This window comes from Miniopterus natalensis, chromosome 2, assembly GCF_054644295.1.
Source record: "Miniopterus natalensis isolate mMinNat1 chromosome 2, mMinNat1.hap1, whole genome shotgun sequence".
Taxonomy (NCBI): Eukaryota; Metazoa; Chordata; class Mammalia; order Chiroptera; family Miniopteridae; genus Miniopterus; species Miniopterus natalensis.
The window spans coordinates 107,547,967-107,574,059 of NC_142082.1; the positions used below are offsets into that span (position 1 = coordinate 107,547,967).

General features: G+C 49.8%; 1 protein-coding gene across 2 annotated transcripts; it reads left to right on the forward strand.

The window, feature by feature from the left end:
• Window positions 1-322: 322 nt before the first annotated feature.
• On the forward strand, window positions 323-25,618 carry CCND2 (cyclin D2). 2 transcript variants are annotated; one of them, XM_016215238.2, is made up of 5 exons: window positions 323-783; window positions 2,586-2,801; window positions 5,407-5,566; window positions 14,747-14,898; window positions 24,977-25,618. In XM_016215238.2, the coding sequence occupies exons 1-5, from the start codon at window positions 589-591 to the stop codon at window positions 25,124-25,126; spliced, it is 873 nt and encodes a 290-aa protein (XP_016070724.1). In that variant the 5' UTR covers window positions 323-588; the 3' UTR covers window positions 25,127-25,618. The 2 variants fall into 2 exon arrangements, with proteins under 2 accessions (XP_016070724.1, XP_016070725.1); XM_016215239.2 differs by having other exon boundaries at window positions 14,750-14,898.
• Window positions 25,619-26,093: the final 475 nt, after the last annotated feature.

Genomic DNA, 26,093 nt, shown 5'->3' on the forward strand with positions numbered 1-26,093 from the left:
TGGTATGATACATCTAGAATGTGCGAAATTAAAGGGAATAAATAGGAACCGGTGTTTTTTTGTGGGTTCCCCTATCCGGGGCCCCTGGCATGAGAGGCTGGATGAAGGGAGAGGGCCTCCGAGAGCTAAGGAGAGGGGTGGGGGAGCGGGGGACCGCGTTTGAAGTTAGGTCGGGCCAGCTGCTGTTCTCCTTAATAACAAGAGGGGAAAGGAGAGAGGGAGGGAGAGATTGAAAGGAGGGGAGGGAAGGGGAGGAGGAACCGGGGAGGGGAGCGCGGCGAGAGGGAGGAGAACTGCCCAGCCAGTTTGCGTCACCGCCTCGCCGAGCAGAAGAGGAGAGCGAGCTGGGGAGAGCGAGGCAATTTGGAGGGGAGGGCAGGCAGAGTCAGCGGACCCCGCGGCTCTCCTCTCCCATCGCCCATCCCTTTTCTCTCTTCTCCTTCTGCTCCCCTCTCGGCCCTTAACTTTCCCCCCGAAAACCCCACTTAGCCAAAGGAAGGAGGTAAGGGGAACCCTTTCCCCTCCCCCCTTCAAAAAACTTTTCCAAGTCCGGAGAAAGCAGGGGACCGAGCGGGCACCCGGCTGGCCATGGAGCTGCTGTGCTGCGAGGTGGACCGCGTCCGCAGGGCTGTGCCCGACGGCAACCTGCTCCACGACGACCGCGTTTTGCAGAACTTGCTCACCATCGAGGAGCGCTACCTTCCCCAGTGCTCCTACTTCAAATGCGTGCAGAAGGACATCCAGCCCTACATGCGCAGGATGGTGGCCACCTGGATGCTGGAGGTAGGTCTGCAGATCCACGCGGTCTGTTCCCACCCGCATTCTCCCCCCCCCCCCACCACCACGTTGGGGCCCTAAAACTGGGAGAGGACAGCCGCCGCTCCCGCCTCCCCGCCCCTGAGTGCGAGGTTACCCCGAGCCCTTTGGCGAGACGCGTGGCTTTATTTCCGTTCCTTGCGGGATGCTAATATTAACCGGGGGAGGAGGAGGGGGCGGAAGGAGGAAAATCTGGGAGAAACGAGGCTGTCCGGGGTGGGGGTGGGGGAGCATCCCGCGCGTGTGCGCTTGCATGTGGCTGCTGCGTCTTCCCACCCCCATTCCGACCTGTCCTTGGCGAAGCGGCGGCTGCCTTCGGTGCGCTTAAGGAGGGAGTAGGACGGTGAAATCAGGACCCAGAAGTTTAAAAAAAAAAAAAAAAAGCGGCCCCCCGAAGGCTAGGGCAAATTCGTCCCAGCCTCAGGTCCCCGCATGTGGTCGTGACTCCGCGTTGGCACTTAAGGGGGGAGGGGGAGGGAGGAAGAGGGGAACGGGGAATTTAGGAGCCCCGGAAGTCACGCTGGAGAAACGTTTGTGTTCTAGGGGAGACCAAAAGACCCACTTCTTTACCCTTGCTCCAAATCTTTGCCCAGAGCAAGCCCTGTGCCCACGTATGCACAGCTCTGGACCTGCCGTGGTTTCGCCATGTTGCTTTGCAAAACTCTGGTTGGAGAGGCTGGAAAACATCGCCCGCTCCCCCTCGCACCCCATTATCGCGGCCACGGCGCTCCTCTCGGCGCCCTCGCCCCCAGCCCCCGCCTCACAATGGTTACTTACAGTTTGGCTTTCCAGTTTCCTCGGCGCGGAGATTTGGGTGGGGTAGGAAGGGGAGGGGAGGAGGTGTGTGTAGGGGGGGATACGGGGCACCCCTAAAGAAGCGGTCAGAGCCCCCGTGCCTCTCTCCGGCGGCTCCCGGGTCCTCGTTTTTCCCCCAGCTCGTCACCGTGTCCCCTCGTTTCTGCCCTTGTGGGCCGCAGCCGGACACTCGCGCCGCCGCGCTCACCCCTCCAAGTTTCCCCTCGGGATCCAAAGCCCCAGGGATCGAGAAACAGACCTTCCCGGCACCCGAAACCTCCATTTCGGGAAGCCTGGATCCTCTTTGGGGTTTTCACGCCAAAAGGGCTTCTCTAGGATATTTCCTCGATTTTTAATTATTTTTTGAAAGCGTCCCCCCTCGCTCCGACTCCGCGGCCGCGGCGCTCTTCCTCCTCTCGGCCCTCCCCCTCCCTCCCCCACCTCTTCCCACCCACCCCCCCAATTGCGGCGCCTGGACCGCGGGGACCCCCCGGGACATTTTTTCCAATTGTCGGGAATGATAGAGCAGGGTCTGGGGGTCCGGATGGGACCAAGAAGAAGACCCCCGGAGCCTCCAGAATATTTTTATTGATTTTTTGAAAAGATGACGAAATCCAAAAAAGAGAGTGACTGAGTTAGAGGGAGCGGAGAAGTGAGTAGCCAGAGGGAGCGGCGTGGAGCTGCGGGCGGTCGCTGCGCATTTCTTCGCCTCCCCGTTTTGTATATTTAATTTCACCTCTCTCTCTTTTTTTCTTTTTTTCAGGCTTTTGGGGAATCCCCCAGCACGGATGGGCTATTTAGATTTACCCCAATTTCCTCATCTTTATTCTTATCACATATTCTACTTCCCACCCACAAAAAAATAAATAAATATTTTTTGGTAATTTCCATAGACTTATGATTTTTTTCATTTTTCCCCTCTTTTCCTGATATTGTTTTATCCCCCCTTCCTCCGACTCTTTCCCACACTGTAGGTCTGTGAGGAGCAGAAGTGTGAGGAGGAGGTCTTCCCTTTGGCCATGAATTACCTGGACCGCTTCTTGGCTGGGGTCCCAACCCCTAAGACCCACCTTCAGCTCCTGGGTGCTGTCTGCATGTTCCTGGCCTCAAAGCTCAAAGAGACCATTCCGCTGACGGCAGAAAAGTTGTGCATTTACACGGACAACTCCATCAAGCCTCAGGAACTGCTGGTAACGACCGTCCCCTTTCTCCCTCCCTTTCATCCTGTCCCTCTCTTCCAGCCCTCTCCTAGCTCTCTTCTGGCCTCTTACACTTCTATCACGGTTCTCCAAACAGATCCTTACGATGCAGAATTACCCACCACTGGAATGTTCACACGTATGGGGGAGATATTTCTTTTAAGAGATTTTTTTATGTGTTCCCACTGTGTGCGGGACACTGCTGAGTACTGAGGTTACGTTCACAAATAAGATCCTGAGGGAGATTTGTGTTGGTGAGATTCATTTGCTGTGTGTGTGCGCGCAGGGGAGGCATGGAACACGACGATAGTATTTTAATAAAATTCTAAATTTTCAGTCACTGAATTCTGAAAAAACAGTCCAACTACAAGACAGGAATGTGTTCATGTGATAGGAATGTGTGTGGTGTGGCCCCTAAGAACTTGAGGTTCAAAGGTAGTGCCTTATATATAGCTATAAAGTCCCAAGATACCTGCACGTAGTAGCTGTTCACTAAATAGCTCACTGACTTTTGATCCAAGTCACAACGTGGCCCTCATTGGAGGAATCTGAGACATGGGCTCCTGCCTCCGGTTGGGGCTGTGATCTCTACAACCACAGGGGTCCTATCTTGACTGGATTTCTGCCAGCAAACCTTTTTGCCACCTAATCTAACTCTTTTTCTCTGCAGCTTCAAACTTAAGACGTCCATGTTGCAGCAGTGGAATGGTAGAGCGACCCACCTTCAGTGGTCTGCACACCTTTCTCCCTCCTAGGGTTTAGAAAAAGGTCCCTCGGCCCCCCCCCCCCCCACCTCCTACCGCCCCTTCTCCCTCCTTACTGGCAAGGCCTGCACAAAGTCCACAGAGCTGACTGGCTGCTAGGACTGAGCTCTTTGTGAGAGGCCTTCCTTTCTGGGGCTGTGCTGCCATCTAGTGGCAGACATGTGCAAGGGTGGGGGAGGAATTGCCGAGAATGTAGAGGGGCCTGAATGACTTCACCTTTGAACCGCTGCCAGATTTCAGCTGCTTCTGGTTTGGTCCGAGAGGCCCAGAAAGGTGCTTTCTACTGGGAGATCTGCTTCCTTTAATAATGGTACAAGATGAGAGGTTTATATTCACATTCCCCTGGGAGAAGAAAGAGCTGGAATTTCAAGACATCTCAGAAGACACGGGTTATTTAGTAGCCTTATCAGGGATTTTGTTTTGCCCCAGCACTAAAAAGCCAAGGCAGTCTTTAGATTTTGTAAAGAAAAAAATTGTTCGAGTTGGCAACCAGTTTGTTTTTCTCCCGGGAGACCAGGAAAACTAATCTTCCATGTGGTTCATTTGTTTCAATGTGATGGTAGACTGAGGTGTTCTTTAAGACACCCCCATTTTTCCAGGACCAACCAGGCTAATTTATATTGCTCCAAACAAGTATGCCTTTTCCATTCCCTGTCTCTGGATCCCAGAAGTCAGGGTCTTGAGGAGTCATCATATTTTACAACTGGGAAAGCTGAGCCCCGGGAAGGGAGTGAGCCCAGGCCCACAGCCAGTCAATGCTGCAGGAGCAAGACAGGGCCCCATGGCTGGCGTAGCAGATGGAAGAGAGCCCGCTCAGTGTTCTTAGGGAATGGGAGAGCAGGGTACATGACAAGCTGGGTTCTGCCTCTCCTGCTTCTGAAAATGATCAATTGATAGGCCCATTTTTCCTACAATTACACATTTTTAAGGTGTTCTTTTTGGCCTGTTGCCCTTTGAACACAATTCCCCAGAAGCATCTCAATAAAGGAGAAAAGCAAGGTTTTTGTGTTTTGTTTTGTTTTGTTTTTTCCAAGGTTGGCTACTGGCAAAAGGCCCAAAAGAGACAAGGTTGTATTTTCCCTCCTCAGCATTTGCACTAAGAGGTCCTGTCACTCTTGACAAGTACCTCTACCTTACCCTGAACCACCTCCAGGTGCACAGTGGGGTTGCTCATGACTCTCCTGGTCCTTCAGTCTTGATGGCAAAAGGCTATGAAACATTTTAGGTGGAAGGGTGCCCTGTGGCTGAGTGTCATTGCCCCAAGATTTCTGCATTATGTGTTGAGGGGAAAGTTTTAGCAGAGAGAAAAATAGCACTTTTTGGCACCAACTATAAGCAAGCTAATTGGTTGCCAAGGATTTGGGCCAAGGAACCTTATTTTGAGTTTTATCTGTGTGCATCATTTTTCCATGAGGATTAAAGAGACTTCACCCAGTGATGGAGACATATATAATAAATTACTCCCAAAGGGCCATAATGACCTTGGCAGCATCGTGCTGTAGGTTCAACGTTCTGGGGGACCAGGCAACAGCATTGCATGGAAGTCAGAGTTGGGTGGGGATGGGGGAGCTGGGGAGGGAAAAAAATAGAAGAAAGTAGAATCTTGGCAGCCACTACCTGAGCGCTCATTATTTTCAGCGGAGCCTGACATTTGGAGCATAAGAAGAGCCGTCAGCAACTTCAAAGCTTGAGGAGCACTTTGACCAATGGGGGGCCTTACAATCCAGCAGCGTCCTAATCATGAAAACCGTCTGGATCCCAGTCCCCCAGTTCCCCACAACACCAGGTCGGCCTGTGGGTTTTATACTCTTCTCTCCTCCCTTCCCCACCAGGAGTGGGAGCTGGTGGTGCTGGGGAAATTGAAGTGGAACCTGGCGGCCGTCACTCCTCATGACTTCATCGAGCCCATCCTCCGCAGGCTGCCCCAGCCCAGTGAGAAGGTGTCTGTGGTCCGCAAGCACGCACAGACCTTCATTGCTCTTTGCGCCACCGGTATGAGCAGGCTGGGGTGGGCGGGTACTGAAGAGTCCAGTTAGCCCTTTGGGGGGTGGTCAAGGGGAGGCAGACTGAGTTTGGGGCTTAGGGGAGGGATGGTCTCCAGTAATACAGAGTCCAAGGTTTCATTCCTGGACTGTTTGTCCTTTATGTAAACTGGCATATTCTGTTTTTCTACTAAACCCATAAATGGTTTATGAGGACAGGTGTGGTAAGGAAAAAAAAGTAGTGCCTGTTAAAAAATTCTTTATGATGTCTAAAGTGCTCTTTGCAGATTATATATACCGTCCTCTGGTTGTGTTTAAATCTTTAATCTTTTGAGGAAAAGGATGGCTTGGAGATAAGCCCAAGAGGAAATTTGGGGGTGGGAGCAAATACAGGTGAAAGGAACACTGTCAAGATAAATACACTGTCTGCCCTGATAAGTGGTGAGGGAGGCCAATGGAATTCTTCTTACTGTAGGGCATTTGTTCCCTCCTGGCTGTTCCCCTCTGCTGGGTGGGGGAGTGAACCTGGTTGGCTGTCAGCAGGGACTCACTTTTCCTGCTGGGTTCTGATGCCCTCGTCCGTGTGCTGCTGTTTTGACTTCGCCTGCAGCCTTAATATAGCAACGGCAACTGGCTTTTTCATGGTAAAATCTTTCCACTCACCATGTTGGTCCCACAATTGATACATAGTTCTCGTGGGCCCGTTTGTATTGCATTTTCCCAATAAACTAAAGGCAGTGTGGTTTGATCCTGTCTCATTAAACTGAACCTTGGCCAGTCTACCATTTTCTTCCTGGTAGTGGCCATGGGAGAGAACCTGGAACCTTAATTGTGCAGGGGAAAGGTGTCAGGAATTCATATTTTCACAGCCAGAAATGTTAGGTAAAGACCTTTTGCTGGGAGGGGAGTTTAGCTCACGGCCGAGAGGTGGGACTCGGGGAGGGGGGGGGGTGTAACTTTTTCAATATCTTGTTACATGTTATTTCTAAGTGTGCACAGATGGTCTTATAGTATGCAATAGTGTATATGTTTGGTGTTCACAGTCAAAAGGTCAGGCTTTGCTACTTATCACTGGGGACACCTTGGACAGGCTGCTCAACTCTCTGAACCTCAGCTTCTTCATGTGCAAAACACACCTATAGATACATGATTCTGCAGCCTTTCCAGGGTGGTAAGAAAATGAAAAGCAGAGGATATGCAGGGAAGAACTTTGCAAACCAAGGAATGTGCAGGACAGTGTGCTGTGGTGCTAATTGAAAAGGCCACCGTCTCCAGCTTTCACTGTTCTGGCTGAGATGGATATGATTACTCTTCAAGCTGCCCTCAGCCAGCCCCGGTGGGACTCCCGTGCTCTGCCTTCGCTGGCTTGAATAGAGGATCCCATGCCACCCACTTGATTCCAGGGCTCAGGATTCCTTTTGCTGTTTTGCTTTGGTCCTTCCAGGTCCAGACCAGACCACATGGTGGGTGTGTGTGTGTGTGTGTGCCCTTGTGCCTCTTTGTGGGAGAGTTAGCTGCCCTCCCTGCAGCCGTGGGGGCCATTCTTCAGAGCCCCCTGGATTCTTGCTGTGTTTAGATAGTAGCCTTTCTTCTGCTTCCTTCCTCCTGCTGTCTAGCCTGGGCCTTAGAGGTCAGATCTCATTGACTTGTCATTTTGTCTCCCAGGCCCGGCTGTCCCTTTCCTCTCCCTTGTCATGATTTACTATGGGGGGGAGGGGTCAACCAGTCCTTTTTCCCTCTGACCCTAGGACAGCTGACCCCGACCCTAAGCTCCCCATTACCCAGCTGTTGGTAGCCAGAGCTGTGCTTTGACCTTGTCTCTTGACTGACAGATCTTTTGGGGTCTGTCCACCCATTTCTCTTCTCTGATTGCTGATTGGGGTAGGGCTGGTGAGTGGAATAATCCAGGCATGGTCAGATCCCCAGGTTCTGTAAAGGCCCATTCTCTAAAATTGGGGATCCCATCCCCCACTCCTGGCCTTCTTACCCAGATCCTTGGGGTGGCTGCCAACTTTGGGGCCAGAGTAGGGAGCCTGGGATTCGGGGACTGAGGACAGAGGTCTGAGGGGAGGCAGAGGAAGTCATGACGAGCTGGCTTTGGGCAGGGGATGGGGACAGATAGGAGAAAGAACACCTCTCACCAAAGAACACCTCACACCTAAGCCTCAGGTGTGAACTAGTCAGAGCAAAAGAAGGTTCTCAGAAGTGTTCTGGGCCTAGAAAGGATGTTCCTATCTCTTTCTCTGAGCAGCCCTTGAGTGGTTTGAATGACCGAGTCATGCAGTATCCCTACTGTGTGCGGGTTTATGCAGTCGGACAGACAGTATAAAAGCCACAGGGTGTTTTTGGAGAAAACACCTTCTAGTTAGATGAGATTCCACATTCTAGGGCCAGAGTGTGACGAATGGGTGAGCACCCAGGACTGTCTGGTAAGTAGCAGGCACAGGGTAAATGAGAACCACAGGTAGGTGACACCGAGCCCCTCCAGCCTGCTGTTCCACGTCACATCTCTGTCCCTCCCCCCAAGCCTGGGTCTTCATGGAGCTGAAGAAGCACCTGCAGCCAAGGCCTGGAGGCCCGCAGGGTCTGGAGGAGGTGGTAGCCAGCCGCAGGCTCTGCGGCTGTTTATGGGGAAAGCTGGTTGTGAAAGAGCTGGCAGTGGTTGTGCAGCCTGCGGAGAGCGAATGTGTGCAAAAGGGGAAGAGGGAGCCGGAGAGCACCGTGGGGCCACGAGGAGGGTAGCAGGGAGTCAGCCTTCCTTTTGGGGCTGAAGGGTAAGATGGTGGCGAGACGGAAAGGTGCCCTCCATCCCATCCCTTCCCTTCCCTGTTCAGCCAAAAATGGCTTCTGGAAGAGATTGCCTCAAACTGCCTGGTGTTCCTCTCTGAGATGTCCTGGTCGGTGGAGGCACGGCTGTGAAGGTGAGGCCTTCGTAACTACTAGCTCCTGGATTCCCTTTCCTTAGGGCTTTGATCCTGGGGCAGTGGAACTGAGCCTTGGCACCCCCTGGCGTAGCTCTCATGGTCGAGGCCCCCCAGGTCTGCAGGCAAGGAAAGTAGACATTTCAGATGACTCCGGATCGCACTCCTGCGTTGGGAGATTTTTATTTTTTTAAAATATATCTTTATTGATTTCAGAGAGAGGAAGGGGGAAAGAGAGTTGAAACATCAGTGATAAGAGAGTCATCATTGATCAGTTGCTTTCCTGCACACCCCCAATTGGGGATCGAGCCCGCACCCCGGGCATGTGCCCTGACCAGGAATCAAACCTCGATCTCCTGGGTCCTAGGTCGATGCTCAACCGCTGAGCCACTCCCGGCTGGGCTGCTTTGGGGGATTCTTGATGCATGAAATCATGCTCAGCAGATTATTCCAGTTCGTCTAGAAGAGCCAATGGCATTGAATTTGAAGTTGGTGTAGGGGTCAGGGAGGAGGTGCTTAACCTCCCTACCCATGGCACCCCACATCTCCCAGCTCTTTGTGCCTAGGAGCCCCACCTCAAGATGCTCCGCTTAGCTATTTGTGTCACCTACGGGAGAGCTCCTCCCTGGGTTCCCTTCCCAAGGCCTGAGCTCCTTGATGATGATAGTGATAACCATGTGCTCGCCTGGCCCCTCTAGCTTTACCAAAAGATGTTTCATGACTTTGCGTCACCAGGTACAATTCTAGGGAGACACTGGAGACCCAGAGAGGGCCCATGATTTGGCCCTTTATGGTTGCCCGGAAGGAAGAATTGAAAGCACCTTTCCAGCTGTGAGTCTCTAGCTGCCTCCACAGCTGAGAGGCCATGGGGCTGAGGGGAAGCAGAGAGTTGAACTGGGAAGAACCTGAGTCTCGGTTCTGTAAGAGCTTCCTTGGGGACAGGCAGTGTGACTGGGGCTATCTCACTTCCCATCTGGCTGTCAGACGAATGGGGAGCAGGCTGCTTCCCTTCTCCAGCCTTCCTCCCCTCTTCCTCCCCCCTGGGCCTTTGGAGTTAAATTGGCATTAGCTTGTCCTGGCAGTCCTGTCCCACGAGGACAGCGTGTGCTGAGCCTATTCTGGGGGTAGCAGGTGAGGTGTGTGCTGCCAGTGTCATTCATTGGCCACTGAGCACCTGGGTTCTGGCCTTCTAAACTTCCACCTCACTGCAGGTTTGGGGGAGGACAGGAAAATGCCTGTGGGGGGAGTTTAATTCTGTTTCTCTTTAGCCTCAGAACAAGGGTCTCTCGCCCCCTAGTGGTGAGGACAAGCAGAGCAGTTGCTTTTGTGCTTCAAGGCCTTGGTGGCCAGGGCCAAAACCATCTGCGCTAAATTTACCCGCAAGGCCATGGAATCCCTGCTTTTAAACCTGTTAAGCTCATAACTATTTCTTCAGTGAAATCTTACCAAGAAGTACAAATACCAGCCTGACAGATATGAGCACATCTCACTGCCCTTGCACAGATGAAGGATCCTGTGGTGTCCTTGGGTGGCTTGTGCAGGTCACACAGCATTCTGGTGCCATGGCAGAGACTAGTACCCATCTCTTTGACCCTTGAGCCAAGGCTCACTCTTTGTGGCTTTTCTTCCACTTCCACTTCTGATAGGAAAGAGGACCCTGTATTCCTTACTGGGATGTGGAAGGTGGCCTTGAGGAGTGTTCACCTTCTGGTAAGTTATATAGAGCGCTGGATCCAGAGTCCAAAAGTCTTGATCTTAACCCCGGCCCAACGTTAGACATTAGACAAATCACTTAACCTCTCAAGACTTCATTGATTCACTGGTAAAAGGAAATGTTTCAAATAGATGAATTTTGCATTGTTATTAATACTTCACCATCCTTACCACATGGATGAGCAAACAGATAGCATTAGAACTGCCTTTGTTCACCCCTAGAGCTGGATTCCCCTCAGGTGTGCCCCTAACCCCACTACCTCACCAGGAGCTGGGAGCTTGTGCCAGAGGCTTCTAGTTCCTTGGCTCTGGGTGAACCATATCTGAATGAATATGGACTGTACTGGGAGGAGAGTTTCCACCTTCTTTCATTCCTTGTATGCTTGTGACTATGTATTCCCCTGTGGAGGCCTCAGTTTCTCCCACTCCTGACAAACCAGCAGGAGGCTTTGGGGCCTGGATGAGGTCATTTCTGAGATGCATCCACAGCTGATAGTGAAAGATTCTCCTGGTAGCACAGAGCCCTCATTCTCGCCAGCCTCCTCTCACTTAGCATCTGCCTGCAGTCCAGGGATGCTGGGTACCTTTCTCCTCACATCTGCTGAGCAGACTCTCCAAGTATGAGAACTGCCATCACAATCCCACAGGAGGTTCCAGTGATGAGAACAGTGGTGGCGGCTGACAGATTGCTACGTGAGCCAGGCACTGTGCTTTTACATGGATTATTTTAGTTAATCCTCAGAACAACCCTATGAGGTGGGTAGAATTATTATCCTTATCCGCAGGTGAGAAAACAGGCTCAGAGAGGTCAGGTAACTTGCCCAACTCCACACAGCTGTAGGTGGGGGCACATCAGCCTTCATGCATTCTACTTTCCAATTCTTGGAGCTTCTTGGCTCTACTGTCCACATCCCATCCATTTCCTTGGAGAGTCCTCCTGTCTCTAATGCTTCTATCCACTTGAGTACCTCCTTTCTTTGAGAAGTTTCTTTACAAGTTACCATGTGTACCCCTATTCATTTGGAATGCACCGTGCTTTACCCTGTTACTGTGTTTTACATCCTGTGGGAACCATCCATGTTGCCTGGGGCAGGGAGGATCACGTTGCAATAACTCAGTTGGAATGTATCACTGGCCAGTTCATTGCTTCTCACTCTGCTTGAGGAGGAGGAGTCTCGGGAAGCCACAAAAATCTCACCTTTCCAGGTAGGCAGCTGAGGGTGGAGATAGAACCTGGCCCTGAGTGGGCCTTCTGCACCAAGATAAAGCCTCTTGGAATTTTTGACCAAGAGATTTAGAGATTTTTGCGAGATTTTTACTTTGTTTCTGTTTGCTAAAGTAAAATAGTACTAGAAGAAAGTTTACAAGATTTTATTTCCCCAACCTAATGGTAGTAAAATTTGTATACATTTTCTGTGTACACTCCTAGTTCATCCCTATGCATGTGTATATATGTGTTTACATATTTATGAAAGGCCCTAATATTAACACCCGTGCATGTTTCTGCACACACACCCCCAAATGATACTGGGAGCCTTTCTCAATCCACTTACATGGCCAAAGCTTTAAGGTTTCCAAGAATGGCTACATGGGTTGGGTAGAGTTCCATAGGTGAGCGTGGGGGTTGGCTAATTAGGGCTGGTGCAAGGACACGACCCTTCAGATGTTTCATTCTAGTGTTTTTTTCTCTCTGCTGTTTCCCAACGGAGGGGATGTCCCTGAGGTGGTGCTGGGGCAGCCCCCGATGCCATGTGGAAGGAGGTGCCTTGTAACTGCTGGCTGCTGCATTCTGTCGTCTCTTCCTTGCTTTTTTCCTTGGGAGTTGTTGTTTGTTTTTGTTTTAAATCCTCACGTGAGGATATGTTTTTGTTGATTTTTTGCGAGAGAGGAAGGGAGGGAGAGAGCAAAATCCATGTGAAAGAAACATAGTATGGTTGCCTCCCATATGCGCCCTGACCGGTGATCGAACCCTGAACGGCAACCTCTGTGCTCTGATAGGGAACTGAACCCGCAACCTTGGTGTGCGGGATGGCGCTCCAACCACCTGAGCCGCACTGGCTAGGACGAGTCATTCCTATTTCAGATATTTGAGTAAAAGCAAATTAGAGCTGGAAGGCACCTGGGAGATGAGCTAGCCTGAGATCTTTAAACTTTTTGACCTAACCCTTGAAGGAAGAAATATACTTTATAACACAACTCAAGAGACACACAAATACATCAGACTGATACAAAAGTTCCTCATAATGGTATTTACTCTTATTACACTCACTATCCTGTGTTCCATTAAACAACAACCAGAAATACTGGTCATGCCCCACTGATGAGTTTCATGACCCATTAATGAGCTGTAACAGGAGGTGAGAAAAACGCTGATCTTAATGGGGTTCCAAGGGAAGAAGTGACTTGTTCAAGGACCCACAGCCTAGACCTAGCTTTTTAGTGCTAACATCACCTCCTGTCTGACTAAGTAGGTGAGCTGGGCAGCTGCTCCGGGCTCTGGAAGACACTGGTGTGCTGCCACAGAGAGTGGCAATGAGCAGCGTAACTACCAGCAGCTCCTCTGGCCATGGGAGTGCTCTGAGCTGTGGAGAGGCAGGCGGGTTCATGCACACGGTGCTCCCCAGTTCTGGGAGGTAGAGGACAGTGTCCCCAGGACTCCCCTCTGTTTTCCTAGCAAAACAAGAAAAAGATAGTCCTGGACAACTCTAGTGCCTGCTGCACCACAGAACCACCTGTAGATACCTCCTGGCTTCCAGAAGTTAATTTGCTAAAGATTAGGGTTGGTTTTGCATACAGAGGGACAAGCAAGATAGGCATGTGTGTGAGGTGTGCCTCTTGGTTGAGGCCTGAGTGGAGGGAGAAGCCAGGGATACCCTCCTGCCTTTCCCTGCCAGATGCTCCCACCCAGGTCTTCTTGGGCCCAGGGCCATGGGTTGGCTTCCTCCTGTGCATTGTGAGTGTCGCAGTGGGAAGCTAATGAGGTTATTGGGCAGAGGAAGGCTCCTGTGACCGCCTGGGGCAGAGACCTACAGCAGAGCAGGAGCGGGGAGGTTGGCGCTGTTAGCATCCGCTGGAGGAGCTAGTGGACAGCAAGTTTTGGGCAGAGATAGTATGTCCCTCAAGAGGTAGAAATGGTGACTGCGCTAAGGGGAGAGAGCCAGCCCGTCAGATGGCCAGGCCTGCTGCGTTCGTGGATTCGGCCAAGCCGGGAGGGAGGTATGAGTGTGGTTCAGTGAGCCAGCAGTGTCTCCAGGAACACCACTAACTTGGTGCTGGTCCGGGGGCCACTGATAAAAGGGCTTCTGTGGACTGTTGTAATCAGGCATTGTATAGGTAAAAGGGGAGATGAGAGGCTGAACTGTTTTATGAGGGTTCAACCTAATGTTTTTGCTATAAGTTGAAGTGCAACCCATGTCTTCCCTCTACACCCTTACCCCTGCACACAGCAGATTCACTGGAGGGAGCAGACTGCTCCAGGAAGGTCTGCTCCAGGCCAGGGCTGTCGAAAGATGCAGGAGGAACCACTAACCTCCTTAACGTATCCACACAGGGCAGGGATGGGGACAGTTTAGACACTCAGAAGTCTTGGGTTTCTCCTCCACATTAGGGCCATAATTGTGCACACCCTGTATGGCTGATGTGTGGATTTTCCCCCTCCACGGAAGAGCAGTGGTGATCTTGGCCCAGCCCCTTTGGGGGAGTGCTCAGAGGAGACGGAGGTGTCCACGCTCCCCAGCTGAGCCCTCCGCACAGGAGCCGCCTCTGTACTTGCTTTTGCAGAAATGGAAGCGGAGAGGGTTTGGGCCCCACAGATTTGCCTCATTTTGCACTACTCTAGCAAACCACTCTTTTTTTTTTGTCCAGCAAGAAAGTGGGATCTTAAGGCCTTAAACACTAAACCTACTCATCCGTCTGATTAGGGTGCTTGGATAAATTCCTGTGCACTCTCCTAGTGTCCTGAGGGTCTGGGCATTGGGCTAGAAGTTGGGAATTGTGTGAGACTTGGCCGCCGTCCCCCCATCCCCACCATTGCTGCTTCTCTTACTTTATAAAATCTTTTTTTTTTTTCTTTTGGGTCATATTAGTCCAGGGAATATGGCATGGTCACATCAGGATGTTACGTTTTTCTTCATAGTATTTTACGACCTTATACTAGTCTCTCCTTCCACCTAAAGCTCTCGGCTTGTCTCACTTGGATGGCACATGGGTTATCTTATCCACACAGGTCTCAGACCTGCCCGCTTTGCTCTTGCCATCACCCCCAAAGGGGGCTGTGTCTTATTCAACGTCCTGCCCCACCAGAGCTGAAAACCCCTCACAGGATTGTGTCACTGGGGTTGGGAACCTGAGTCCTCTGTGAATTCCCTGCCTTCCCTGCCACGGTGTCTTCATTTTAAATCTGGAACTGCCACCATTGAGATGGCAAATAAAGGAAGGGTGTCCTGTGAGGGGAATTCTCGGGAGAGGTTGGGTCTGTCGGGTCCTGGTCTATTTCTGAGGCTCTCCTGGATCCCAGTCCTTCCTGTGCCCTGACCTTCCACCCCTCTCCTTTTTAGCAGACTTCAAGTTTGCCATGTACCCACCATCGATGATTGCAACTGGAAGTGTGGGAGCCGCCATCTGTGGGCTGCAGCAGGATGAAGAAGTGAGCTCGCTCACCGGCGATGCCCTGGTGGAGCTGCTGGCCAAGATCACCAACACCGACGTGGTAGGTGGCAGCCACCTTCTTGGTTAAGACCGGACGTCTCCTTTCTCGGCTCAGAAAGAGACAGTTGATTTGATGATAACGTATAGAGGTATTTTTGTCTTTGTTGGTTTCTGTTTCCTAAGATCGACATCCAAGGAAGTACAAAATCCAGCAGGTGAGGCCTCCTCTTAAGGTTTCAAAAGCCTGTGTGCCATAAAATAGGGGAAGGAACTTTCCGAGCAGGTGCAAGGGGGGGGCAGGCTGGTTACTAATTTTCCTTTATGGCGTGGGCTTCCCAATGGACTTGAATTGTTGCTTCATTTCCATTTATGTACACGCCAGGCTGCCTCTCCTCCAGTTTTCGTGTCTGCTAACGCTAGGGCTGGGAGGGACAGAGAGAAGGGACGACTAAAGCCAGGGATCTGCTGTCCTGGAGGGGAGTGGCCACGCAGGAGGTCCCCACCATGAGAACGGGCCCTGACAAGCCTCTCGGCCCCGCCTGCCTCTCACTTCCCTTTTGTTCCAGGTGGTAATGGATTAAAAGGCACTTTGAACAGAATAAAGTGTCATACCAACCGAAGGAACTATTATTAGACGTAGATTTTCCATGCTGTGTGCCCTGTGGGAGGCCCAGAGGCTGTAATTCTGGTTGTCAGAATTTGAAGCTCCTAATGAGCAGAGAGGCTCTGAGACAGACCAGGGTGAAGTGAAGCTCATATTCGGCTGGTAGGGGTTTCCAGTCCTTAGAAGGTCAGAGCCAGGGGGGTTCTGAGAGGTCAGGGAGGCACAGAGGGCCGAGGTAGCCAGCCTGGGGGGCAGGGAGGTAGTGGTGGAGCTGGGACTAGAACCTGGAAGCGCTGACGTGGGTCTGGGGACTTTGCTCTCTACCCTTGCTGCAGCCCTGGGATCTTTTTGTTTGAAAAAGGCCTTTGGTTTAAAGGCAGCTCCAGAGCGGGTGTCAGCTCTGAGGCCCTTGTGAGTCACCATGGAGAGGCTCTGGAATGCAGGGGGACTTTATGATGGCCCCTCTGGGTGTTCCAGGGAGATTCTGAATGTCGGTGCTGTGGGAATGTATTAAGTTAAGGAATAATGTGCTTGACAGGCCCCGTGGCCCATGCTCCCACCGGGGACGCTGAGCAGAAGGTTAAACCTCAGGGAGCCCAAGGCTGCCACTTGCTGGTTTTCTCACCCACCCACCTGTATTTTGCTTTGCCATTTATGACCATCTCCAGGAAATGACGCAGGGAAGTGCTGAGGGGGTGATAAAACAAACCCCATCCTCCTCTGAAACAGTTCTTAGATATGCTTTTAAAATGCTGGCTTTTGAAACATGGTTTCCAAAACACAGATTGAAAAGACCCCTCCAGGGCAGCTCCAGGTGGAGAATGCTTTTTGAATCCTCTAGAGACAGAACTTAACGTTTATCGATATGACTCGCTTCCTCCCTTTTCTGAGTATCTCCTATTAAGGCTGCCTTGCAACAAGGACTCCTAACCAGCTTAAGACAAGCTCTTCCTCGACCCCTAGAGACAAAAACAAATGTCAGTGACAAGAGTTCGACCCCAGGCATTGTAACATTTTTCAGATACTTATAGACCTGCTCTGATTGGCTGATTGCCCACCAGTGGGTCTCCAGACTTCTCCCATCTCTCTTTTTGTCCCCCCTTATTGGTTTCGGGTAGATAGAGGTCACTGCTGGGTTACCACCAAGGCTCTCAGGCTATGCCTTGCTTTTCAGGACTGCAAACCAGTCTCTCATTTCATACTGGAGAAACTTCTTGCCCTTTTCAGATACTATATAGCCAGCCCATTCAAGACCACTGTCAGACTGGGTTACATGGCTACAAACGCCTTCAGAGCTCTGTAAATCAACCTATTGAACCACAGAGGCATGGACATGCCTCCTTCCCACTGGTGGGCCTGGGGTTAAACATTTTAATATTAAAAACCAAGCATGAACATAGTAGAATCCAAAATTTATACCATTTTTTCAGATAACAGTTTGAGACCTCAGTAAGTCCCAAGCTTACCTCTAGTCCCCAGAGGCTTGCTTACTTTCTCACTAGGAAAGTTCTTAGTGGAAAGGCTTGAGCAGAACTGGGCCAGGCTGCCTGTGTGCCTAACTTCCTCCACCCATCAGTCAGCCTGTGTTCTCTGAAGGGCTGAAGTGCAGAGTGAAAAAATACATAATATTTAGAATGCATCAGCTTTTGGAGGGAGGTAAGTTCTGCTTCCTGAGCTCTGTTCACCATTTCATGAGTTAAGTGGTGCATTTCATTCAAGCACTTCCTCTCCATTGAGTCCTGGAAGTATTGAATGCAGGCAAACTTTACATTATGAGCAAGGCATGTACTCAAGGCACCATGGTAGAAACTGGGGGTGTGGGTTGTGCATGGAAAAGAAAAGATGAGGTTCCTGCCTTCAAGGAACTTAGCCACGGTAAAGAAAATCAAGAGTAAAGTACGTAAGACCCTCGCAAATGCAGGTCACAGGTGAGTGAAGGGTAAGTCATGTGTTAGGCACTATAAATGCAGTAGGAAATCAAGCCAGGCCTAATGGAAAATGCAGGCCTCTCCATAGCATAAACTTGACGATCGAAAATGTCCTTGGAACGGAGAAATAAAATGTGGTATGTACAGGCAGAGGAATATTATTCAACTTAAAAAAAAATGAGGTTCTGACACGTTACAACATGGATGAGCCTTGAGATCATAAGTGAAATAATCCAGACACAAATAGACAAATATTTTATAATTCCACTTATATGAGGTACCTAGAGTAGTCCAGTTCATAGAGACAGAAAGTGGAGTGGAGGGTACCGGGGCCTAGGGACTGGGGGGGTGGGGAGCTATTGTTTAATGGGTGTGGTGTTTCAGTTTGGGCTGATGAAGAAGTTCTGGAGATGGTAGCACAGCAAACTGACTGTACTGAATGCCACCGCATACTTAAAAGTGATTAAGATGGTAATTTTATGTTACCCATATTTTGTCACATAAAACATATACATACAGTACACGTACATAGTGTCCTCGGGCCGCACTGTGAAATGTCCCTGGGTTTGTGTCGAGCTCCCCCACGGGAAAGTCAAGCCTCAGGACTGCATTTCGCCCCCCTGGCTCTAGGCTCTGAGTGGGAATCGGGAGGAGCCAACATCTTACCCTACAGTCCCGCAGCTCTGGGCCTGCCCCATGCACCTTGTTACTTGTGTTCTCTTCAAGCTTACAGTGTTTACTATGCAGGGATTGTCAGCAATCAAACTGTTGAAAAGGGGGTCCCCTTGATTGGTTGGAGACAGCCCGACAAGCTTCTGTGGCTCCCTGGCCCGCAGCAGAAAGCTTTGATAGGAGGGACCCATGTGGCTCTGAGAAAGTTGGTCTTTGTTGCTCCCCCTGGTTGCCAAAATAAACCGGAACGCTTCATTCCAAACAGAAAGCTGAGTGAGAAGCCTGACAGTTTTACAGGGAATAAAAGTCTCAGAGGGTGGTATATTTTAAGTACTTTTCCTTCCACTCATAAGTGTTGCTAAAAACAGACACCAGCCAGAGAGGCAGTTCTGGCTTTCGGGGGAACCTCTACCAGGCTTCCGTTGCCAAGGGTAAGTTTGAGAGGAGGGATCGGCTGTCCTGGTTCCCCGTGAACCTTTCCCTGCTTCCCCAGGCAGATTGGGGTTCCTCTTCCGTCCCCTGGGCACTCTGCTCATGCCTTGTGCCAACGTTTATCTCACTGTTCGCTTGTCTATAGAACCTCTGAACAAGACCCAGCTTTTACTCAGCTCTCTCCCCAGAGCCCCTGGCACAGTGATTGGGGAACGATGCTGAAGACGAGGGAAGGAGGAAGGAAGGAATGGAGGACAAGGGCTGGGCACATGCGTTTCAAATGTGTCTCTAATCCTTTGGTCTTTCCAGGTCTTTTCGAAAGCTACGTATTTCTTAATATTAATCTCATATGTCAGGGTTCTCAGAAAGTGTTACCTGCCTTTATCTTAGAGCAAGTCTCTTCATTTTCAAATGGCCCAATTTTACTGATTCACTAATGAAAAAATAGAAGTGAGACTGACAGGCCATGACGACTTTATGAAGTTACTGGAAGACATTTGACAGAACAGACAGACTCTAGTCCACCTGGTCATTATATTTATCCCCTCCTGCTTAGGTTACATCAGAGCTCTCTGTCCCATTCTAAAATATCGCCCAGGGAAGGTTCCAAGATGCCCTTTCCTTAGGGTCCTCCTGGCATGTTACTATCCTGATTGTTAGTGAACCATTTAAAAAGTTAGCAGCGAAGGGCAAGAAGTCTCTGTTTTGACTTAGGTTTTTCACAGGGTCCCTCGCATTGTGTGTTGGTCCTTCTTAGCTAGAAGCAGCAGCGCCTGGCAGCACACCGTATCCTATCGGCCAGCCTCACCCAGACCGTCCTTTGTGGACTTGACGGGGCCTGTGGTCAAGACCCTCGTGAAGGTTGCTGGAAAGAAAGCTGGGGGTAGGAGGCGGGGGAGCAGAATTGGAGGCTGATGCTTCCCTCTCTTGCCTTATTTTTGCTGCGGGCCTCATTTGGTATGCAAGGAAATAGGCCAAACAGCCTGTGAAGAAAGAAAGAATGAGACAGTTTCCTAAGTCGTCTCTGCCTGAGTTGGCCGCGGGTCTGGGGCTCATTCAGCCCTTTGTCCCCCTGTTGAGTGCAGTGCGTGTGTGGTGACAATGGAGCGGTGCCGTTACACTGAGGGCTAATGGTAGGAGTTCCGTCAGCCCATTCATGGAGGCAGAGGAGGGTGCAGGGCGCGGGGCCCGAGCCAGCGAGCGGAGGAAGTCGGAGGCCCGTGTAAGGAGCTGGAGGTCACAGGCACGGCTGTCAGGGCTCCAAGGCTGGGGGCGTGGGCAAGGAGGGGCCCGTCACGTCCAAGCTGGAGGCTTGCAGACCTCCAGCGCTGTGGAGTGCCACCTGTCCTGGCTGACAGATGAGCATTATGGCTCTCCTCTTAATCAGCTTAATTTGGGGCATCCAACCACCATGGCTGGTGCTTTCGGAGGCTGGAGTAAGCGGAGGTCCCAGGGTCACTACGCTTTACATGCACGTAGCATCTTTCCATTGGGGGTGCTGTCCATTTTTCCCAGCCACTGGAGCTAGGTCTCCTTTCCTTGGAGATTTTTGGGCCTATGTGGCTTTACTTGGAGCTGGGGAGGAAAGGGAAGATGTAGAGAAAAGAGTTCTCAAACTGGAGGCTTATCTTTTTTTTTAAGTCATCCCCAGAGGATATATGTATGTATGTGTGTGTATGTGTATATATTTTTTCTGTTGCTTTTTCAGAAAGTATGGAAGGGGGAGAGAGAGAGAAACATCAATGTGAGAGAGAGACAACTGGTTGCCTCCTGCATGCACCCCGACCATGGCCGGGGATCAAGCCTGCAACCGAGGTACATGCCCTTGGCCGGAATTGAACCCAAGATCCTTCAGTCCTCAGGCCAGTGCTTTAACCACTGAGCAAAACTGGCCAGGGCTGGAGGCTTACCTTTTTAAGGCCAGTCTTAGCTTTTCACTAGTAACTGGGGGACAAGCCAGGCTTCAGTGTCTAGCTGTAAATTCAGGGCATTTTGATGTTTAATGCCCAAATCCCTGTGGACCCCCAAATTCTCAGGTTTTATAATTATCTGTGTATGTCGCTTACAATTCTGCCCTTTGGAAATACTTTATCGCACTCTTCTTAGCTTTGCCTCCTTTCCCCTTCAGGCTCTCCAGCTGGCCCGCCCCTTCTGTTTCCCTCCCTCAGCTTGACCTCCTAGCACAAGCAGGATCGGAGGCAGGGCTCCTCTCTCCTCCAGGTCCCTGCCTGCCCTGCCCCAACCCCAGGCACTGTCCTGCCCTGTGGCTTGGGAGACTGGGCGCTCCTGAGGCAGGAAGGGGACTGTGTACAGTTGGCACCCTGCTTGCAGGTAATGGCACCACCACTCCTCCTTCACTTTCCACCAGCTCACAGGAGATTCACATGCTCCTTGGAAGTCCAGGGAGGGATCTAAATGCTAAACCAGGGTGTTAATGTACAGGGAGTGAGCTCCATCTCAAGGAAGGGGGTGCTAATCTCTCCACCCTCAGAGAGTAGGATGTTGGACATCGTTTATACAAGACAGGCTTCTGCCCTTCAGCTTTCCTTCTAGCTACGAATGAGGGATCCCTGCCGTTGAAACTCGAGCTGATCATGGCCAAGTTGTGAAGAAGGGGAACCTGCAGGAGAGTTAGGCAGAGACCCCTGAGAGCTTTCCAGGAAAGGGACATGATTGGCCCCAGAGAAGTTAGCTTCCTGCTCTGTCATGGATGAATCTAGGAGAGACCAAGGGGTGGCATTCAGGGTCCCTCATTTCTGGGGCAACTGCTTTAGTTGTCACTTTCCCCTTCCCATAAGGATCAAAGATGAAGGACTGGTCAGCAGCAGTAATGATTCAGATGGAGACTGAAATGGGACTGAAGAAAGAGAGTGTGTGTTCCATATGAAATCTTCATTTTATTCAGAAAAACCTGTGCACGTGTTCTTGGCTGGGGCTCACATAGGTGTGACACTTGACACGCATGTGTGTGTTGCAGTCGCATGGCTCTGAAAGCTCAGTAATGTGACTGCCAAATATCCCAGCCTTCCCAGTAAGATTTTCTCAGAAATGTTCCTTTAGGCCTTAGGCTGCTGGAAGAAAAGGCTAGAACCAGGAAAAGCAGGAACATTGGTAGTTCTTGAGCTTTCTGGAGCCCTGTCTCCATATCTGGAAGACCATCTATCTCGGGGATGCTAGTGTGGCCAAGCACTGCGATGGTCGTATTATTGGTGCAAGAGGTGTGTTGATCAGATGACCTCTCCATGGGGCGAGGTGGAGCCTCTGAGGAAGGAACGCAGGACGGGACTGGCCGGGAGGCACTAAGGTCTCCGTGGGAACTTCGCAGTGGGATGTCTTCACCAGGTGGCTGTGCCCAGTGAGGCCCTCTAAAAAGATCTCATTGCTGACACCTAATGGGCATTCCTTTTTTAATTTAGTGGTTCAGAGCTATGATCTGTCCATACACACAACATACATACGTGTGTGTGTCTGTGTGTGCTCATGATCCCTCAAACAACTGAGAATCCTGCCATTCTTTTTAGATAACAAAAGTGCGCTCTCTCATACCATATACTTTGGATAGGGTTTGTCTTCCATGGAAGCCATGGTTACTATCTCTGTGGTTTGGAAAAATTCTGATTCATTTCCCCTGACTCTGAGAAAACAAAACTTTAAATGTGCCCTCAATAGCTCCTGAGGTACCTTTACAGTAGAAGGGGCATCATGCAGTAACTGCCTGGATTCATTTCATTATTCTCTGCAAGAAAAAAAAGAGAGAGAAAGAAAAATAATATTAAATTCCTCAGTGAGGAACGCTGGGGGTGAGGGAGGGTGCTGCTGTTGAGTCTCTGCTCCTCTCACCTCTCCTGGGGGAGCAGCTCACAGCACCGTGAGGGTTCTAGCATTTGAAGATGGATGTTATGCCCACCATGTGGCTCCTAAGAACAAGTCAGCTCTTCAGACGGTGCCCAAATAGAGCATGAGCTGTCCGTGCCAGCTTAAGGAAAACCAACAGAGCGGGACTCACTGCCCACCTCTGCAGGACCTTCCTAAAGGACAGTTGAGATGAGTTGTGGATTTTTTGTTGTTGTTTTTTTAAGTAATCCTTACCTGAGGATGTATTTTTTGTTTGTTTGTTTGTTTGTTTGTTTTGTTAACCCTTACCCCAAGGATATTTTTTCCATTTTTTTTTTTTTTCTTAGAGTGGAAAGGAGGGGGGAGAGAGAGAGAGAGAAACATCAATGTGAGAGAGACACATCAATTGGTTGCCTCCCACACACGCCCTGATTGGGGCTGGGGATTGAACCTGCAACCCAGGTATATGCCCTTGCCTGGGAACCGAACCCAAGACCCTTCAGTTCATGGGCGGACACTCCAACTACTGAGCCACACTGGCCAGGGCAAGACTAGTTTTGACTCACCATGTATTGTTTTGCCTTATGTGTTAGTCCCCACATTAACTTTGACTTTTATATTATTATTTTTTTTGTTATTATTACTTAGATTGTAAGGTTTTAAGGTTTTCAATTGTCTCTTTCTAAAATGCCAGTGTCCTTAGAAATATGATGGCCTTAGCTTTCACCACCTAGACCTTTTGAAAAGTGGTGAGTGACTTAGGAACCTCAGACAGTCCTGTGGCCTTGGAGGGGAGAACGGAGAAGATCCAAGCAGGGAGGCCCACCAGCTTGCTAATCACTGGTGAGGGCGGTTAGGGTAGAGGGTGTGACCAGGAGAAGCCACAGGAAACTTGAGGGATATCAGTAAGTCTCTTGGTGTCTAGTCCTTGACTCCTCAGCTTATTCAGGGTGGGATGGGGACTTCTGCAGCTGGGTTATGTGTGTCTTGGTTGACATTCAGTCCTCAGTGCCAGTCACAGTGCCCCATTCACCAATCTTCAGCAATTGCTAATACATAACTCATTTTAAGGAAGTCTAAAGCATTCTTTCAGACTCCTGGGCTGATTATCTATTGTTATTCATAATTAATAATTATCATTTATTGAACTGCCACTTAGCTCTTCATACATAGCATCTCAGTTGATCTTTACTCTATGAGGGTTTCATTATTCTTATTGTACAAGTGGGGAGCTGAGATCAGAGAAGTTAAATAACTTAGCTGCGGCCTGAAAGTGTGGTGGGAGGACAGCAAATACCCACCCTTCTTTCTGTTCTCCTTACATTCTGCGTGATATTTCATCTCTGCCCTTAGCACTTATCTGCAGTTGTTCCTACTCTTAATTTTAATAAAAGGTTTGAAATGTGGAGTGGATGAGAGAGAGGGGGATGGAAATTTTGTTCCCAAGTAAACTCCCAACTTTATTTTGGAATGTAAAGGTAACCCCTATATGCTTGGCAAACAGCCACCTCTGTTCAGTGAAAAATCTCACAGTGGAAACAGACAAATGGGAAGCATATATGAAACCGGAAAGAACCAGGCAGATTCAATTTAACAGCCTGGCCTGTGTGACTCAGTGGTTGAGTGTTGGCCTGTGATCCAAGAGATCATAGTTTGATTTCCAGTCAGGGTACATGCCCGGGTTTCAGGCTCAATCCTCAGTAAGTGTGCAGAAGACGGCCGATCAGCAACTCTCTCATCATTGATGTTTCTATCTCTCTCCCCCTCTCCCTTCCTCTCTCTGAAATCAATAGACATATTTAAAAATTTTTTTTTTAACGTTTTCTGTATGTATATGATATGCTGCTGAAGAAAGTGCAGAAAAGCAGCCTCACAGCACAGGGGTTGGAAATGTCCACTAAACAAGTTCTTCAGCTCACTCCCTACTTGTTAGTAGGAGCCAGTCTCTCCCAAGTGACAGACACCATGACTTGCCATTGCATTCCACGTCAGCCAGCTAACAGAAGCTTCTGTCTGGGGCAGACATTTGGAATTTTCCCTACCAAATATAGACTAATATCAGGGCAATCCTGCAAATTCTTGCTTATATCCAAATTGGACAGCACAAGTGTCCAGAATTTTGTAAACATTCTGTGTTGTATTTTTATGAGAGTTAAGGGAATGGTAAGTAAGCAGAACAACAGAATTTTTGTTTTTAAGCACTTGCACAGTGCATGTGAGAGCCAGTACAGTTGGGCCCATTCTTTTCCTATCCCTCGGGTGCTGTTTGTCTAGTACTCCAGTGCTGTCTGCAGTGCTGGCCTTCCCCTTTTCTCTGTCACCCCCCAACTTCTCCAAGCAGAAAGCACCGTGTGGCCCTTAGGTTACCGGGCACTGCATGCCCATCTGTGGCTCAGTATGTAGGCCAGTGCTTCTCAGATGCTCCTGTGCATACGCATCACCTGAGAGTCTGCATTTCTAACAGGCTCCCAGGTGGCGCTGCAGCATGGACTTGGAGTAATGAGGTTCCACGGCACCTCATGAAACCCATCTCTTTACTTTAGATTAATTTCTACTAGAAAACTAGCATGGAATGATGGGAGGCTTGAACTGTGTGTGTTGTCTTCATCAAATGCTCTGTGCCCTGTTGACGTTGCTAACAGCTCTGTCCTGGCCCCTTCTCCTTCCAGGATTGCCTCAAAGCCTGCCAGGAGCAGATTGAGGAGGTGCTGCTCAGCAGCCTGCAGCAGTTCCAGCAGGCGCAGGGGGAAGGATCCAAGTCGGAGGATGAACTGGACCAAGCCAGCACCCCTACAGACGTGCGGGATATTGACCTGTGAGGATGTCAGTCGGGCCGCATGGGAGAGACGTGTTCACATCTGCTCTCTCCTTCTCTCTGGTTGTTTTGCTCTTTATGTTTTAGGATGAAACTTAAAAAAAAAAAATTCTGCCCCCATCTAGATCATTGAAAAGTCTTTTAGGAGTGAGAGAAAAAGGTCCTATATAACCAGAATGATTAAAAGCATTTGGTGCCTATTTGAAGTACAACAGAAGAGAATCCCTTGTGTATTCGAACAGTTATTGTTTGGTTATGTTAAAAGTAATAGTAAAATGCTTATAGGAAAACTGCAGAGTAGCTAGAGAAAATGTACGCCTGCAATATGGGACGAATTAGAGGAGGCTTTTTTTTTTTCATGTTATAAACTAGCACATGATACACCTCTACTAGGATAATTTCAAGGAACTGCATATGCCATTTATGGCGTGATTAGATTGCAAAGCCATGAGCTCGAGAAGGAATTAGAAACAAGGAGGGACATGGTGGGGAGGGAGGAGGCAGCAGTCTCTCAACGTGACTGAACCAATTTGGATGTAGAAGCACTTTTGGTCTCGACCACCTGTTACAAGTCAGGAGCATTGCTGGATCTCTAGTTGGGAACTCTTGCTGTCTACAGTAGCTGCTACCTAAAAAAGATGTTTTACTTTTCAGTTGGACACAGGTGATTAGATCCTGGGTTTTACGTTTTTTGACATCTTGCTTCTCCTTCCAAACATGGTTCATTGCACCCATCACCATATTTTGTCTAAAGGGGCAGTGTGGCTCTGGGCCATTACCAAAACTCATATGAAATGAAGGCAGATGGAGACCAGGGGTGGGTGGGATCTGGAGTGGAATCGTTCAATGCATAAAGAGAGTAATGTGACCTTGGCATCCCTTATTAGGAGAAAACTAATTTTTGGTGCTGATTGGCATGTCTGGTCCACAGTTTAGTGTTGTTATAAACCATTCCATTCGCAAAGCACTTT